Below are 17,001 nucleotides of genomic sequence, written 5' to 3'. Positions count from 1 at the left end.
AACTCAGTGAGACCATTCCAGGAACAGAGGGACAGCTGGGCTGTTATCCTATCGGCATACTGATTAGAGTCAAATGGGACACATTTTACAATTTCTGTGTGTGTGGGCTGGGCCTGACTGGGAAATCCTCATAATAAATTAAGCAAAATATTTAAATTCAACCCAGACAAGGTATGAGTGACACAAGAATCCAGTCAAGAAGGAAGTCAGCTCTGTGATGACATCACTGGCTACACTTCAGGCTGCTTTGTTTACTCTGCACTGGACATAAAGAAGACTAATTTTTAAAAACATGAATACCCAGCAACACATAACTTAAGCAGATTAGATTACTGCAGTGTGTTCTGTTAGCAACCATTCCTGCAGAATGTAACTATCAGAGCTGTTGGTTCCAGGAAGTAGAGAAGTACCTGCTTTGTTTGAATCTGGAAAACTCAAGACAGCAATTTTCATATATGGCTGAAGGAGCTGAAGGAGATGCAGGCTCTGAGGCCAGGAAAGGAATCAGATTCTCCATGCCCCAAAAGGCTCATCCTGAATGGAAATGACGCAGAATTCCTCTCCCTTGGGGGAATGGCTAGCCACTTCTGTGGCTGAAGAAAAAATAATCCCTCCTTTCTGATGGCACCTTCTTGAAGGTGCATACTTGGAAAAATGAAAAACCACTTACCATTGGCCAGCTTTAAAGGAAAAATCTCGGTCAGCAACAAGCAAGCGGAGGCTCTTTACTGATGGTGACTCACTGGCAGCCCCACACACCTTAGCTGCCGACACAATCTAAAACCAAAAGATAAACAGTGGCCGATGTTACTGCATACACAATGCAAGGGACAAATGGTGGTTTTCTGGGAAATAAAGTTTTCTGAAACCTACAGAGATGTAGTTTTTGAAGTTGCCAAACACGGTAAAGCACACTTTGCTTTAGTTTTGCTACCATTAATTTAATTGTATTCTGCACACAAAAATTGTCTCTTAAAGGGACTATTTAACTAGCATTTATCTGGTAAACATCCATCATGGTCCATGCACTAGGCTAGGCACTCTAGGAAGTATAGGCACTCTTGTGCTCAGGGAACAAGAACCCTGTGAACAACCCCACGCGGCATCTAAACTCTCCATCAGTGAGGCTCCCTGCTGCTTCTGAGTGTGTAAGGAGTCCATAACAAGCTGATTTCAGAAATTAAAAGCACTCAAACTTTTTTAGCAATTTTACAGAGTAACTGTGTATAATTCTGAATCTAGTAACAGAAAACAAACTAGGTTTGTACTCTTTATGTCTTTGTTGTTTTAACTCATTTTCTAATTCATTTTATACTATACAGTATTTTACAAAATACAAACATTCACAACCTTTAAAACAACAAGAGCCCTTCCCTACAGATAGTTTGAGAAGCATTGTTCTAAATGACATATATTATTTCTGGACAGCCCTGCATAGGTGTGATGCAGGAGCTATTCAGGTAAGTGCCACCCATGCCTTAGCACCCCTTAACTCCAAAATGTCTCTCTTTTTTCATTCATTCTTTCTTCTTTTCATTTGCTTTGTGTTTCCCTTCCTTCCCTAAACCTGGAACATCTTCACAAATGGGGAAAAAGGACAACATGACTCAACCTCCTACTTCTGTTCAACTCCACCTGTCACAGCAAGTCAATTCAGTAGCCATTGACCAAAACACAGCCCTCTCCTTGGAGGGTGTTTCATGGTTCCACCAGACAGTAACTTGGAAATCTGTCAAGTTTGATGAATGACCCCTCCTAATGCTAGCTTATTCAGGCCCTTTGCTCCAGTAGCTGAACTGGGTCTAATTAAACTATCAGTAGGAGACTACTCTTAAAATTCACTGGAAAAGTCTCACGTTGGATGGTGCCCTCTCTCACCACCTCAAAATATCTCCTAAAATTGTCTATCTTTCCATCTCTTCCACAGAATGACTTGTCTCTTTCTTTCTCTACATTTCTGTCAACCCTCTCGTCCTCTCCTGAAGAGCATGTGGGGTTACTTTCCATCGCTGATCCTCTTCCTGTGCTCCTGACCCTCTGAAGCCCTGCTCCATCAGCGCCACCAGCCCTTTCCTTTATGTTCAATTTTCCTTTCTTTAGTACTTTCCTGTTTCATCACATACAACACCTAATAGCATCTGCTCTACCTAAGCAATTCAGCAACAAAATAAAGGAAGTAGCAGAATATGGCTATTGACAGCCTGGGCTCTGTAGCTGGACCAGCTGGCATTTTATACTGTCTCCACCATTACCAGCTGTGTGGGACTCTGGGCATGTTACCAAGTGCTCTCCCTCCCCCCCACCTCCCAGCTATAAAAGGAGAACAACAACACCTATACCTCATAGGGTTGCTGGGAGAATTAAATGAGATTATACATAAGTTCCTAAAATACTGCTGGCCACAGAACCCATGAAGTACTGGTTATAATGTACCATGTGCCACATAACAGCTTTTTGGTGCCACATATATGACAGCGGTCCCCTAAGACCACAATACTGTATTTTTACCATACCTTTTCTATGTTTAGGGACACAAATGCTAACACTGTGTTACTAACTGCCTACAGTACTCAGTACAGTGACACACGATATAGGCTTATAGCTAGCAGCTACTGCTATCAAAAGGAGAACAACAACACCTATACCTCATAGGGTTGCTGGGAGAATTAAATGAGATTATACATAAGTTCCTAAAATACTGCTGGCCACAGAACCCATGAAGTACTGGTTATAATGTACCATGTGCCACATAACAGCTTTTTGGTGCCACATATATGACAGCGGTCCCCTAAGACCACAATACTGTATTTTTACCATACCTTTTCTATGTTTAGGGACACAAATGCTAACACTGTGTTACTAACTGCCTACAGTACTCAGTACAGTGACACACGATATAGGCTTATAGCTAGCAGCTACTGCTATCCCACACAGCCTGAGAGTGCATCATCTAGGTTTGTGTAAGTACACTCTGGTGATTCGTACAACAAAACTGCCCAACAATACATTCCTTAAAACATATCCCTGTCTTAAAGCAACACTTTACCATATTGATTAGAATGAATTTATTAGTCTTTATCTACATTCTATATTACTATATTCATCAATATCATCTAAGCCAGTGGCCTGGCACTGCTGCACAGGACCTCACAGACTATGCAACGCACGCCCAGGGGACTGATCACATGAACAACAAAGAGCCGTGCGGAGTGGCGGGCTGGAACACCCTAGCCTACCAAACTTTGATAGTGCAAACTTTAGCGCTTATTGTCTTTAATGAGATTTTAGAAATCTTCCCTTTCATTCCTTCCTCTGCTTCCCTTTTTCCTGATGCCCTCCCTAACCACAGGGAACCAGGATTCTCCTCTCCCTCCAGGGCTGGTTGATGTCTTCCAGAACCACCAAAACCCAATGTCTGGTCTCAGTCCTCAACCCCCTGATCTCTCTGAATTTGCTACTTTCCACACTGACGCAGTCTCCTGTCCTGGGATCTCCAATACTGCTCTTTTCAGGACCCCTCCTACCTCTCCAACCTGCTCCTCCTTCTCCTTTACCATTTCTTCCAAAGATTGGGTCATTTCTACTCTTTCCCATAAGTAAAAACAGTTAAGGCCTGAGAAGCATTCATCTCAGGTATACACCAGATGCAAGGTAAATGTTTTGTGTGTATTAATTTATTCACTTGATAGAGATAATACTATATCCCAAAAGACAGTTCGCTGTGTTATACCCTATCCTGCAGGATGGGAAACTCAAGGTTCAGTAACTTGCTCAAGATCTCCTAGCTAGGAACTGCCAAGTCAGGATTCAAACCCAGGTCAGCTAGCCCCTTAATCATCTGACAGTTCTGTCCCAACAGTAAAGTTGATCACGTGTACAACTTAATCCACCACATTCATTCCTTCCACAAACTTTTATTGAGCATGGTGTCTGAAACTGGGGGATTAGGGATAGAGAAGGCTGTCCTACCCTCACAGAGACCCACAAAACTACCTTCTTCCTAGCACTAGGATTTCAATTCTTGGACTCAACACGGTCAAATATATTTTCTGTCGATATCCCCACGTACACACTTTGACTCTTTAGGCATTCTGTCTCTAACAAAGCCACATTACACATTCTGTAAGTTTGTATCTTTTCATTCCCTTACCCACCTGCCACCATCCTAAATCAAGAATTTTTTTCTTCTCACTTGAACTATCGGGCCTCCTTCTTGTGTTTCTTAAGGCAGCTAAGAGGCAAATATTCCTAATGTTCCCATTTCAGTGAGTTACTCCCCAATTCAAAAGTCTTTAAGAGCTCTCTACCATTCAACTATAAAAAAGTTGCTGAAAGGCCTATTTGACACCTACCGGCTCAAGCTCCTGCTTGTGAGATAGTGGTTTTCCAACCAAATTGAGCAACCTGCTGGTCCACAAAGGTACCTGACACGTGCCCACCTCCCAAAACTCTTCCTAAGTCCTTTGGCAGGTACCACGCTCTCTCAGTTCTGTCTTCCAACCTCCTGCCCACCCTTCAGTCCTGCTCAAATACTCCCTCCTGCTTGAGGTCTTCCCTCTCTTATTTTCTCAACTAAACTAAGGTTTGCCTTGTCATATTTAGCACATGAGCATGTCTTTCTACCATACAGACCATAAGCCTCCCCTGGTCAGCTACTGGATAGAATGCATAACTAAATTAACTCCCCAGATCAAGCACAGAGCCCAACACACACCAAGGCTCAGTAAGTATTTGCAGAATGAATGGCTGAAGTTCAGGAGCTTTTTGTTGTTTAAAGAAAGCTGGGGGTGGGAAGAGAGGGATAGAATGTATGGAAGAGGTCAGAGAAGGCAGAGATTTCTTCAGCAGAACAGGTATTTTCCTTTGCTTGCCACATATTCTACTTTGAGTATCTTATTACAATAATAAGAATCAGCAGAGGTCTCTTTATTACTTTATTATTCCCATTTTTTGTTTACAAAAAAAGTTACTTTATAAGCAGTCATTATTTTCTTTCAATACAATAATCTGTTAAAACATAGCCAAGAGCTATATTATTTCAATTCTAACAGATTAACTGGCATCTCATGGATTCCTTAACAAAACTAGGAAATGTATAAACCTGAAACACATCCAGCAGAGTTACCTGGTGGCAGGGAAATCGACATTCATGATCACAGGACAGGGAGCAGAATTTAGGCCAAAATATATGAGAATGTGTCATAACCAAATGCTAGACTATGTGAAATGAAGTCATTTCCCAACGTCCAAAATAAAATTCAATGAATTTTCTATTTCTAGAAAATAGAAAATTTTTCTATTAAGCCATATTTTCATTTGGATAGTGTTTATAACCAAAAATTTTTCCAGATACATTATGTCTGTTGGTATTACAGGTTATATACCCCAGAAATGTTTTGGATTTGGGGGGATATCGGAATATTTGCATTATACTTACCAGTTAAGTATCTCAAATACAAAAATCTGAAATCTGAAATGCTCTTTTGTGCATATGCCAGTGCTCTAAAAGTCTTGGATTTTGAAGCAGTTTGCATTTTGATTTTTGGATTGGAGATGTTCAACCCATAATATAAACAGTAATATACTCATTGCTGTTTGTCCTAATAATCTGGACAAAACTCTTACAACAGAAAAAATGTTTCCACAATTCATGATTTTTAAAACTAAGCCTCCCTCTTACTGCTTTACAGGGTGTCCCAAAGGTGATCCCTAAAGTCACCATGCAAACACAAGGAATGGGAGGTACTCAATTTCCCATTTTCTCTACGTAGGGTGATTTTAGAGGCAATCTTTGGAACATCCTGTATTTTGCTTAATATAAATATTGTAGCCTATATAACTACTTCTAGCTATGTAGATTAAAAACATTAACAAAATCTTTTTGAAGGCCAAATATTTATTTTATTCCCAAGCTAGTTCATATAATTAGACTCTATAATCATAGCCCTTGTTAAATGCCAATCTTTCATTAGTTTTATTGAATAAGCAAAACAGAATGGAGAAACTATATATTTTGAAATTTGTATTTACTCTTATGCTTTAACGGATCAAAAGATTTTGCAACTGAAACCTCAACTAGCCGTGTCCTAAGTTAAAACACATGGCAGGAAATGAAGTTTTTCATAAAATAACATTTAGACTCTTCTACTGTTCAATAAAATAACAACATACTTGCCAGTTTTTACTAGTATACATTTTTAATGTTTAGACAGAATCAGCACATAAACGGAAATTCCATTGTACTTATTTTAAAAGATGTTATGTAGGGTATTTTGATGTTTCTGCTGATGCAAAAGTCTCTGTATAGGAAATAGGTCTTTCTTTGGAAACCTGGCTAACTTTCCCTGTTCACTCCCATTCGTTTGTTTTCTGGCTTAAAAATTTAGGCAAAGGCAGGATTAAAGATGATCTAAGACAAAAATGTAGTTATGGCTCAGAGAATTTCAGAATTGAAAGAAACTTTAATCATTATCAAGAATACCATGCCATTTTATATATAAGCACACCAAGGCTCAGAAACGTTACTTAAATGGTGGCTGAATACCAATCTGATATATAGGAATCTGGTTTTAGAAAGCTAATTTTACTCAAGTGATTTACTGACCAAAAAAAAAAAAAAAAGACGACAAAATTCTCTGTCAAACAATTTTACTCCTTAAGTGGCTTATGCTGGTCAACACTACACCATGGAATGACAAGGGAACTCACCAAAGGCTAACCTGTCCCCCTGGGCCTGTCTCCTCTCTACTTTTTCAAGCCTTCACTCTGGCAACTACCCTCTCTCCGGCATCACTCCCTCCCCTCTCATCTCCATCACACATGTGAGTGCTAAGGTTTCCCACTTCAGATAACAGCAATACCAGCAGCAAACACCTATACAGGGCCTTCTCAGCACTTCACAAATGCTTGTCCATTCATCTTCACAACAACACTAGAAGGCAGGATTACTACTATCCCCATTCTACATATGTGAGCCAGAGCTAGCAAGTGGCAAAGCAGAGATTTGAATCCAGACACTTAAGTGCTTTCAAAACACAACAAACAAAAAAAAACTTCTCCCTTAATCCAGTTACCACCTCCTATTCCTGTTCCCACTTACATTACAACATTTCAAGAGTTATATGTGGTCCTATGTCCACTTTCTTATCTCTCACTCTCTAACACAATCCAGTCAAGCTTTTCCTCTCAGCAATGTACTAAATAAAGCTGGTCATTCTGGTCGTCTAATTCTCGTTACCCATTTTGGTAAATACAAGGACGCCTTCTCAGCCAATTTCAGCATGTTGTCATTCTCTCCTTTTTGACACACTTTTTCTCCTGGATTTATAAAAAGCACTGCTGATTTCCTTCCTTCCTGGTTAGATATTCCTACTTCATCTCCTTTGCTGGCCCTTGCTCTTCTGCTTAGCCTCTAAATGTCAACAGACCCCTGGGCTGAGTCTTGTGCTCTCTTCCCCTACTCTCTACAAGGCTTAAAATGTAAGGGGTGTCCAGCCTGTGGCCCCTGGCTGCACACTGATTTTGTGAGGACTTTTTTTGTTTATCTGTGGTATTAGATATCACAGAGAGTATGTGCAGACCTTTTACTTACTAATCAGCTTTCACTATAGTTTGTGTATTTAATGTGTGGCTCAAGACAACTCTTATTCTTCTAATATGTGATCGAAAAATAAAAGGTTGGACACTTCAAGCTTTTTATTTCCAGCAGTGAACTCCAAACTCACATATCTAACTGTTTATTTGAGTTTCCATTTCAAATTTCACATACCCACATGTTACTCTTTTCTCTCCCAAATTTTCTTCTTTTTTATTATAAAAATTTTCAAACAATACAAAAGTAGTTACAACAGTATAATGAACCCCCATGACCTACAACCCAGATTTAAGTCAACATGATTTGATATGAGTCAATAAAACTCATGGCTAACCTTGTTTCTTCTGTAACAACATCCACATCCAACCCTACCTCTACCCAGATTATTTCCAAGCCAAGCTCTTTATTTCTCCTCCTCTGAACTTGTTCTTTTCCATTTTAGCATATATATGTCACTATCATCATATTGTATGTACCAGACGGTTGAAATCCAAGCCCTACAAATCATCTTGGTTTCCTCTCACTATCTATCTCCTAACACCCTATCACAGTTTGTAAATCCCATCAGCTCTACCTCTGTTCAGATCCATCCCCCCTGCTACCACCCAACTAGAAGCCACCATCACCTCTCCAAAGGCTATGTCAATAGCTCTCTGCCAGGTGTCAATAAAGCAAAGACAAGACCCATTTAAAATGTAAATTACTTATTCTCTGCTTAAAACTTTCCAACACCCTAAGAACAAAATTCCAACTCCTTATCCAAAGCCACAGCAATATATACCACCTGACCCCTGCCTTCCTCTCATCCTGTCTTATACCCACTCTCCTCTGAACATCCTAAGCTCATTCCTACTTCAAAATCTTGACAGGGTGTGATGCTCATGCCTGTAATTCTAGCACCCTGGGAAGCTAAGGCAGGTGGATTGCTTGAGCTCAGCAATTGCTTCAAGATCAGCCTGAACCAGAGAGAGATACTGTCTTTGCTAAAAATAGGAGAAAACTAACCAGGCATGATGGTGGCACATGTAGTTCCAGCTGCTTGGGAGGCTAAGGCAAGATGATCTCTTAAGACCTCTAACCAGGGTGACAGAGTGAGATTCTCTCTCTCTCAAAAAAAAAAAAAAAAAAAAAAAAAAAAACCACAACAAAAAACACCTTGGTTCTCACCTGTCCCTCTGCCATGAATGCTGTGTACATGGCTGACTCTTTTCCTCATTTAGTTCTCAGCTCATGTTACACAATGGTTTGAAATTGCCCCAACCCGACCACTCTTGCCTCTCACAACCCTGTTTTATTTCCTTCACAGTGTATATCACACAAGACCTTCTCTGGATTAACTGTAGCAGAATGAAGCTCTACATACAACAGGGGCCTTGCCTGCCTCATGCACTATTGCATCTCAGTGCCTAGAACAAGGTTGGGCACAGAGCAGGTACTCAGTACATGTCTGCTGAATTTTAAGACAAAATTCACTACATTTGACTGGATCCTTTAGGGGAGAAATGGAAAGAGCCTCACTGCTTAGACTGCTTATTGACCAATAGTGTGTCAGTGAAAAGCACTGCTACTACATTTTAGACACCACCCAGTTAAATTCTGAGCATAGATAAAGCATGGTAGAACAGGGTAGTTTTCATTGTCTACAGCTTATCCCATCCAGAATGATGGAGTACACTTGTATGGTCACCCCATCTCCTGAGGTAGGTAATATCACCAATACTCCTTTACAAAATGATTCATCTAAGGAGGTACAGGTAATCAGCTACAAAGTTGGGAGTAATACCTATTTATTCTACTCAATGAAGCATGTATTATGTGCCTATGGCATGCTAGCACTGTGCTAGCTACTGTGGATATAGAGCTGCTGAGCTGGGCCTTTCCCCAAGAAGCTTCCCTGTCTTACAGGCTTCAACTCCCAGCAGGGTGAGTTATACACCCCTTTGCCAGAGCCATCAGACTCAACTTCCTTGGGAGCTTCTCCAAAAGGCTATGGCCTAGCCACCCTACTGTCCTTACAACTCCCTCTAGGCAGTGAGCGCCTGGATTTCTCTCCACCAACCTCCTCTGCTTTGTCAGTGCTGATAGTGTGATGATTCCATGCTGCGTAACCTCTAAAGGTTCTTTGACCATCAGGTTCTAATAATCAAAGCAAATTAGGTATGCTACTACTGAGAAATATTTTATGTTAAAGAACTGTCCCCCTTCCTCAAATTAAAGAAGATCATTCCAGCAATCTCCTCAAAGTGTGTACACAGCTACTGACCAGCAGAGAACTGTAAAGGTTAAGCTCTGGACACAGTCCACTCTCTAGCTAAGCAGCCCATCCCCTTCCAACCCAAACCTCAGCAAACCCACAAGTCAAACAGATTATAATCACTCAAAAATCTTCACTGGAGGCCAGGCACAGTAGCTCATGCCTGTAATCCCAGCACTCTGGGAAGCAAAGGCAGGTAGATTGCTTGAGCTCAGGAGTTCAAGACCAACCTGAGCGAGAGTAGTCCCTATCTCTAAAAATAGCTGGGCATTGTGGTAGGCGCCTGTAGTCCCAGCTACTCATAAGGCTGAGACAAGAGAATTGCCTGAGCCCAAGAGTTTGATGTTGCTGTGAGGTATGATGCCATGGCACTCTACCAAGAGCAACAAAGTGAGATTTTGTCTCAAAAAAAATCTGCACTGGAAGCCATAGGATTGCCAAAGGCCTCTGTCCCAGGGTCTCAGCTATGTGACTTAACTATCCACATCAGTAACTTCCCACTTTGTCATGCCAAGTAACATGTTACTCAATTAAAGCTTGTCTTTCTAAACAAAATGTCATATTCTTTTGTTGGAACATAAAAAGCTAATTTGATTATCAAAGATCGAAGTTTAAGGACTGAGTCCTCCACTTACTTGACCAAGTCCTTTAAATTTAGGCTGACAATATACCATCCAAGACAGGACATTGAGAATGAAAAGGGAGTGCTATTAATAATTACACCAGGAATAAGAAGCATAAACTAGGACTATCCCTGCCAAATCAGGAAACAAGGTCATTCTATCTAAATCCTTGAGTCTAAATTCCCTCATCTGCAAAATATGAATAAGGATCCCTACGCTTCCCTCCCAGGATGGACATGAAAATCAAGCAACAACCTATTGTATAATCAAGTGTTTTATAAGTAAAGAGGCAACTACATACATAAGATGCTATAGGATAATCTAAATGCAAACTAGCACCACTGAAAAATAATTGGTAGTTTTCCCACAATCAATTAGGTACATAAAATCAATTTCATCTGATCAGAGTCCCAGGGAAATCTGAGATCAAGGGCTTATCATTTTCAATGCTGCAACCCCAGGATCAGCCTGATGTCTAACATATCTTGAAGTAAGTGGATGCATACAAGTTAGTAATTTAAAAATTCTTTCACTGCCAAAATCTATCAAATTGATGAACAGAGTATGCTCAGTGGGCCAAGCCTAGTCTACAGCAGCTATGCATGGATCGAGTCCTCCAGTAAAATTTTAGTCTTGCCTGAACAAAACTTACATCATGCCAGTATTTCTACTCTTATCTCCTTGACATTTCTAGTTGTACTTAGACTGCTTCTTCTTTGGTTCTTAAGAAAAAAAAATGTGGATTCAATCATAAATAGCCAAATGTCATTCTATTCAGAGTTCAGTTTCCTGTATCAGCATGACCTCAGACTGGTTACATTTACAGTCCCGAGAAAGAAGCATTAACATCATAAAATGGTCATTCACTAAGTTTTCCACAGGGATGGACTACAATGACCAATACTGCAATGACATTTTTAGGGAGTGCTCTATGCACTCCAGGAGTGGCAGCAGGGTCCTCTGGCCTAGGATTTCTGAGTTACAGCTTCCCTTTGTCCCTGGGAGACATCACTTAGGCTCTGCTTCCTCTCTGTAAAATGCAGATGAGACTACCTCATGAACTTAAACTGAAGAGCAAATGCCAAGTGGGGAGTTATGTAAAATACACTTGCTGTACAAATTACAGGCAAGAATAGAAGATAAGACTATGAGGAGCTGGCCTAGTTCTGTTATGGACCAGCCTGAGGTTCATTTCAACAACAGACTGAACCCCTGCTTGGTGGCTAGGAACGCCCTCTGGAGGGATTGGGGCAAGTCTCTGATGACCATACACTAATGATGTGGTGGCTCCAGACAACATCTAGCTTTCTCCAGTTCCCCTCATCTCTTCCTAGTTTTTATTCTGTTTGAGAGAAGAGTGGGAAGCAGAAATAGAAAACTGCAACTTAAACATTTTTCGTCCAAGGTACTACTATGATTGGATTTGTTGACTTGCAGGCACTAAAATTCTCAACTTTTCCATGATACTATTAGAGTTTACAAATGACTTTCTTTGTAGTTTACCTAAACTCAGCTCAAGGTAACCCCCGCTAAAAAAGTCCTAATAATTTTGTCCCACAAAGTTGTGAAATGAGTACTCTAATTGTTCTGGGTGTTTGGTAAATAAAGTTTTATTAGAACACAGCCACACATTTGTTTATATATTGTCGATGGCTATTTCCACACCACCCAAGCAAGAACTGAGTAGTTTTAACTACAACAGTATAGCCCATACATCCTAAAATATTTACTATCTGGCCCTCTATAGAAAGTTTTTCAACCTGTGCTCTAACTTTACCTGCCTCAAAATAAAACAGAGAAGACTATAGTCTAAACCTGTTAAATAAACTACTTTTTCCTCACAACTGGCAAAGCCTTCACTGTTTAAAAAAAATCCTAACAAGTCTCACCTTTACAGAATCAGCATTTTTGTGTGTTGAACAAACCACCCCCCAAAAAAGTATTTTGAGATTTATCCTCATTGGGAAAAGTATATTTTCCCACATGCCCATAAATCAACTCTATGAACTAATTTTACCGACTTTTCAAAAATATTTATATATATTGAAGCTGAATCAACAAGTGCACCAACCTTAGTCCCCAAAGCAATTTTCTAAAAGCAGAACTACTTTTAAGAGTGAAGCCTAATGACACGCCTTCAAAATATATCCTGTATTTACTACATAAAATCAAACTTCTGTGACAATTTCTGACTATATTTATTGAAATGTATAATCCTTTCTAATATGAAATATTTTCTTTACTATTAATTTAAATAGCTCTACAAGACTAAATATATCTGAATGTGAGAAAAAGTATAAAAAAAAAAAAAGCAAAAGCAAATATCCAATTTCTGCTTTTAAATAAAAATGGGGTTACTCACTGAGGTAAAGGGTGAGGATCCTTTATTTACCAGCCCTTGACACCCCTTCAGATGGTAGATTAGTTTTGTATAGTCTGAATATAGTAGGAAAAATCTGTACATTAGAAGGATAACAAGAGTTCGTCCACCTTCCTTTCTCAGATGTTAGAGCTTTCTCCCTTGATGAAATAAGCTGGTGTTCTAAAGCAGGGATGAGAATGAAGACTTTAAGACACGGTGCCAAAAAAAGGAAACAAAAAGAAAAAGGTGAGCCATTCATAAAATGTAGGTTCTAAAAGTAATTGTATTCCTGAAATAAAACCCTAAACATCATACCTGTGAGGATGGTTCTCTCCATTGCTGCTATACTCCCTTCCCTAAAAGTTAATCCATTTATTCCAAGTTAGAAAATAAAAATTTAAGCCCTTCTCTGTTACCTTTTCAAATTAGTTATATAATAACTAATAATAACTAATAATAACTAATTTCTTCCTCAGAAAACTTCTGAACAGAACAATAACAAACTGCCCCTTTGGTCCTTCGAAGGGACCAAATGCATCTAATGCCTGACTCATAGGCCAGTCATAACTATGCACAAATTGTCCAGATAGAAAAACCTCCCACACCCCAAAGATACAAACCTCCCGGCGAACGACACTTGCAGTTCTCTCCAAGTGATCAGTTTTCCTTATGGATTTCATTATGCTTCAACAAAAAGTAAAATTAGGTAATTAAGCATTATCCTCACAAAATAATATTTTCCTATATTATCACAGTTACCCAAAATACATGACATCGTGGATCTACAAAACGGCCAATGAATGTTTCCACACTGAACTAAAGTTTAATGATCTAACAACAAGCATATTTAAGCCAAGTTGTTACCTTTTCCAGGAGTTTCACATGCTTCCCATAATTATCAGCAGGGTAGGTTTCTTAAAAATCAACCTCAAATTACACTGAAGGCTTAATGACTTACCTGGCTAGAGTAAGGTGGCGCAAAGTGCTGGGTGTCAGTCTCAGCAAAGGGGCCTGAGAACAGATGGCTCCAACTGAGCCCCTCAACAGCCGAGGAATCAAGACAGCAGGACACGCCATGGTACTTCCTGGGCAAACATAAAACTGAAATTTAAAATTATTTTATGAGGCTCAGCGCCCGTAGCACAGTGGTTATAGTGCCAGCCACATACACTGTAGCTGGTAAGTTCAAACCCAGCCTGGGCCCGCTAAACAGCAATGACAACAACAACAACAACAACAACAACAAAAAATAGCCAGGAGTTGTGACAGGCACCTGTAGTCCCAGCTACTGGGGAGGCTGAGGCAAGAGAATCACTTAAGCCCATGAGTTTGAGGTTGCTGTGAGCTGTGACGCCACGGCACTCTACCAAGGGCAGCAGCTTGAGACTCTGTCTCAAATAAATAAATTACTTAAATAAAATTATTCTAAGAAAAAGTACAGAAATATCAGATTATCTTAGGAGCTAGTGAAGAAGAGTTTGGATTTCTGTTGGTGCTATTATGAGTTGATCTACCAGCAAAGCAACCAAGAGCCTAACGTCATTTTGATAAGGTTTCTGCCACTATTCAGAGTTGATTCAAGGTATTGCCCTGGTACTTAAGGAGATCAGATAATTAAGTTCACAAACTGGCTTAGCGCCTGTGGCTCAAGTGGCTAAGGTGCCAGCCATATACACCTAAGGTGGCGGGTTCAAATCCAGCCCAGGCCTGCTAAAACAACAACAACGGCTGCAACCAAAAAACAGCCAGGCATTTTGGCGGGCGCCTGTGGTCCCAGCTACTTGGGAGGCTGAGGCAGGAGACTCCCTTGAGCCCAGGAGTTGGAGGTTGCTGTGAGCTGTGATGCCACAGCACTCTACCCAGGGGGACAGCTTGAGGCTCTGTCTCAAAAAAAAAAAAAAAAAAAAAAAGTTCACAAACTGACCCTAGAAAAAAAGCTACATACCTCACTGCTGAGTATCACTCTGGTCACCTTCACAGTAGTCCCCTTGGGAAGCTATGCACTGATGCCAGTGCCTCATCCATTCTTGGTCATCAGAGTTGCATTATACAAGGTTTGACAACGAAGTCTGCAAACACATCCTAGAAAAAGTGCTTTGACGGGTGGACTAGGTGCTGGTGTCGGTGCATGGCTTCCTGAGGAGAGTACTTCAAAGGTGATCATGGTGATATTCAGCAATAAGGTATGTAGCACTTTTTCTAGGATGAGTTTGTGAACTTAATTGTCCAACCTCATAAGTAAATAATTTTTGGTGCTACCAAATATTCATTTTCTCTACTGGTTTCCAAAATCTTCGACCAAGTTCATGTGACTGAGCTCATGCTATTATAGAAGAGGAGAGTAGATTTTATAGCTGTCTGATAATTGTACTCCACTCCACCTAAAGAGTGGAGTTATATCTTTAATATTTGTTACATAAAGTACAAGAGGAAGGCAAATTCACTGAGGGTCCCAAACATAAAAAGGCTAAGGTTCCCAGATGTTAAAAACCAAAGTAGACAATAATAACACTATTCATATAACAGCTCAAACTTGAAACAATCCAAATGACCATTCCTAGAGTAAAGTGGTTGTGATACATCTACACAACAAGACAAACTACACAATAGTGAAAATCAATAACCTGAAGCTATATGCAGTAACATAGATGAATATCACAAATATACCACATGAAAGAAGCCACACTTAAGAGAACACATAAAAGAACATGACTGATTCCAATCATACTAAATACAAAAATAGGCAAAATGAATCTATAGTTATTAGAAACCAAGTTGCAGTTTTCCTTAGGAGGTGGCAGTGATAATGTTGTTTCTTAACCTGGGTGCTGATTGCATGTAAAAAGCGATGAAGCTGTTTTCTTAGAATTTGTATACTTTTCTATTTGTACATTATGCTTCAATTAAAAAGTTTACCACATGTACACACAGAAAGATTCTCCAATATTTCAAAATTTAAAAACTAGTATCCTATCAAAAAAAGCACTGATTAGGAGTTGATGGTTTGTTTGTTTGTTTCTTTCATACCCCTTCCTATGTCAATCTTTAAACATTTCTTTGCCTAATATAGCCACATTTAACATCTTACGTTGCAATATCTGTCCTTTCCTATCTTAGTTACTTGAAGAATAAATAAAAATGTGAACATTTCTTTTTCCTCAGCTCTTTGGAAGGCATTATTTAAATTATTTGTAATAAATTTAGTTTTAGGAAAATATTCAAGCTAAGTGTGTTTACATTCCTACTCCATATTCATTAATTTAGTCCTTTATTCAACAAATATTAAGAGCCCAGTATGTGGCAGGCACTGGCCTAAGCTGAGAATACGGGCATGGAAAAAACAAAGACCATCTTAGAGAGCTTACATTCCAACAGAGAGCAACAGAAACTAAAAGTCAATGGATCAGGTGCTAAGATAAGTCATATGTAATTCATTCAGCTATACCCAAATTATATCACGAATACCATGCTTCATCTTTAGATGAAAGATCTATCTTCTTGCCACAGTATGATACACCACCATTGTGGATAAACATACTACTTGCTATTTTTCTCTCTAATAAATGATAACAACATAAGGCCTCTTTCACCTCATGCAAGAGCACTCACTGTAGCTCTTCCCGGTTAAATGTGCTCAAGGATGGTACATTAATCACTGAAAGAAGTTGAAACTTACTTTAGAAGTCCATGAGATTTTAGGAGTCATTAAGTGTATAGTTGGCTGACTGACAGAGAACGTTTAGGTCCTGGAATTAGACTGAGACCTTTGAATATACACCAGCTGGAGCATTGACAGTTTTTCCATACACTGAAATTCTCACAAAGTTCCTGCAATGGCACAGACAACATATAACATATTGGGAAACTGATAAAAAGCACTGCTACCTCTTAGCTCCAAAAAGAAAGCCTCACTATAATCCGTAGGCATCAATTCACGGCAAACCCATTCTTAATCACCCCCTTCCCAGCCCTTCCACCCCCAACTCCCCCGTTTCTACTTTTCTGATTACCTCTGGTATTGCTTCTCTTGTTTATCTTCTGTGGCCTGTCTTTAACTCCTGTTACTTCGGATATCCACACCAGGAAACAAAGGACAAAAGTCTAGAATGATACAGTTATGTGTCACTTGAGGCCAAGTTCTTTGATAAAATTTAACTGCTATATAGTT

General features: G+C 39.7%; 1 protein-coding gene across 5 annotated transcripts in view; it reads right to left on the bottom strand.

The window, feature by feature from the left end:
• Nucleotides 1-17,001, bottom strand: part of OXNAD1 (oxidoreductase NAD binding domain containing 1) — a 40,193-nt gene that overhangs the window by 17,549 nt on the left and 5,643 nt on the right. Inside the window, exons 2-6 of one of the 5 annotated variants that reach the window (XM_003781725.3) lie at nucleotides 16,844-16,934; nucleotides 16,510-16,661; nucleotides 13,792-13,934; nucleotides 13,454-13,517; nucleotides 671-777 (exon numbers count right to left, since the gene is read on the bottom strand). In XM_003781725.3, the coding sequence (XP_003781773.1) occupies nucleotides 671-777; nucleotides 13,454-13,517; nucleotides 13,792-13,934; nucleotides 16,510-16,539 (344 nt within the window). In that variant the 5' untranslated portion in view covers nucleotides 16,540-16,661; nucleotides 16,844-16,934. Of the gene's footprint in view, nucleotides 1-670; nucleotides 778-12,833; nucleotides 13,935-16,509; nucleotides 16,662-16,843; nucleotides 16,935-17,001 lie in introns of those variants that run through there. The other 4 variants (XM_023513676.1, XM_023513677.1, XM_023513681.1 and 1 more) reach the window with 4 other exon arrangements.

The sequence above is a fragment of the Otolemur garnettii genome, unplaced genomic scaffold, assembly GCF_000181295.1.
Source record: "Otolemur garnettii isolate 467f Iridium unplaced genomic scaffold, OtoGar3 scaffold00002, whole genome shotgun sequence".
Taxonomy (NCBI): Eukaryota; Metazoa; Chordata; class Mammalia; order Primates; family Galagidae; genus Otolemur; species Otolemur garnettii.
The sequence above is the reverse complement of the archived record's forward strand: the minus strand, read 5'-3'. Positions and strand labels throughout refer to the sequence as shown.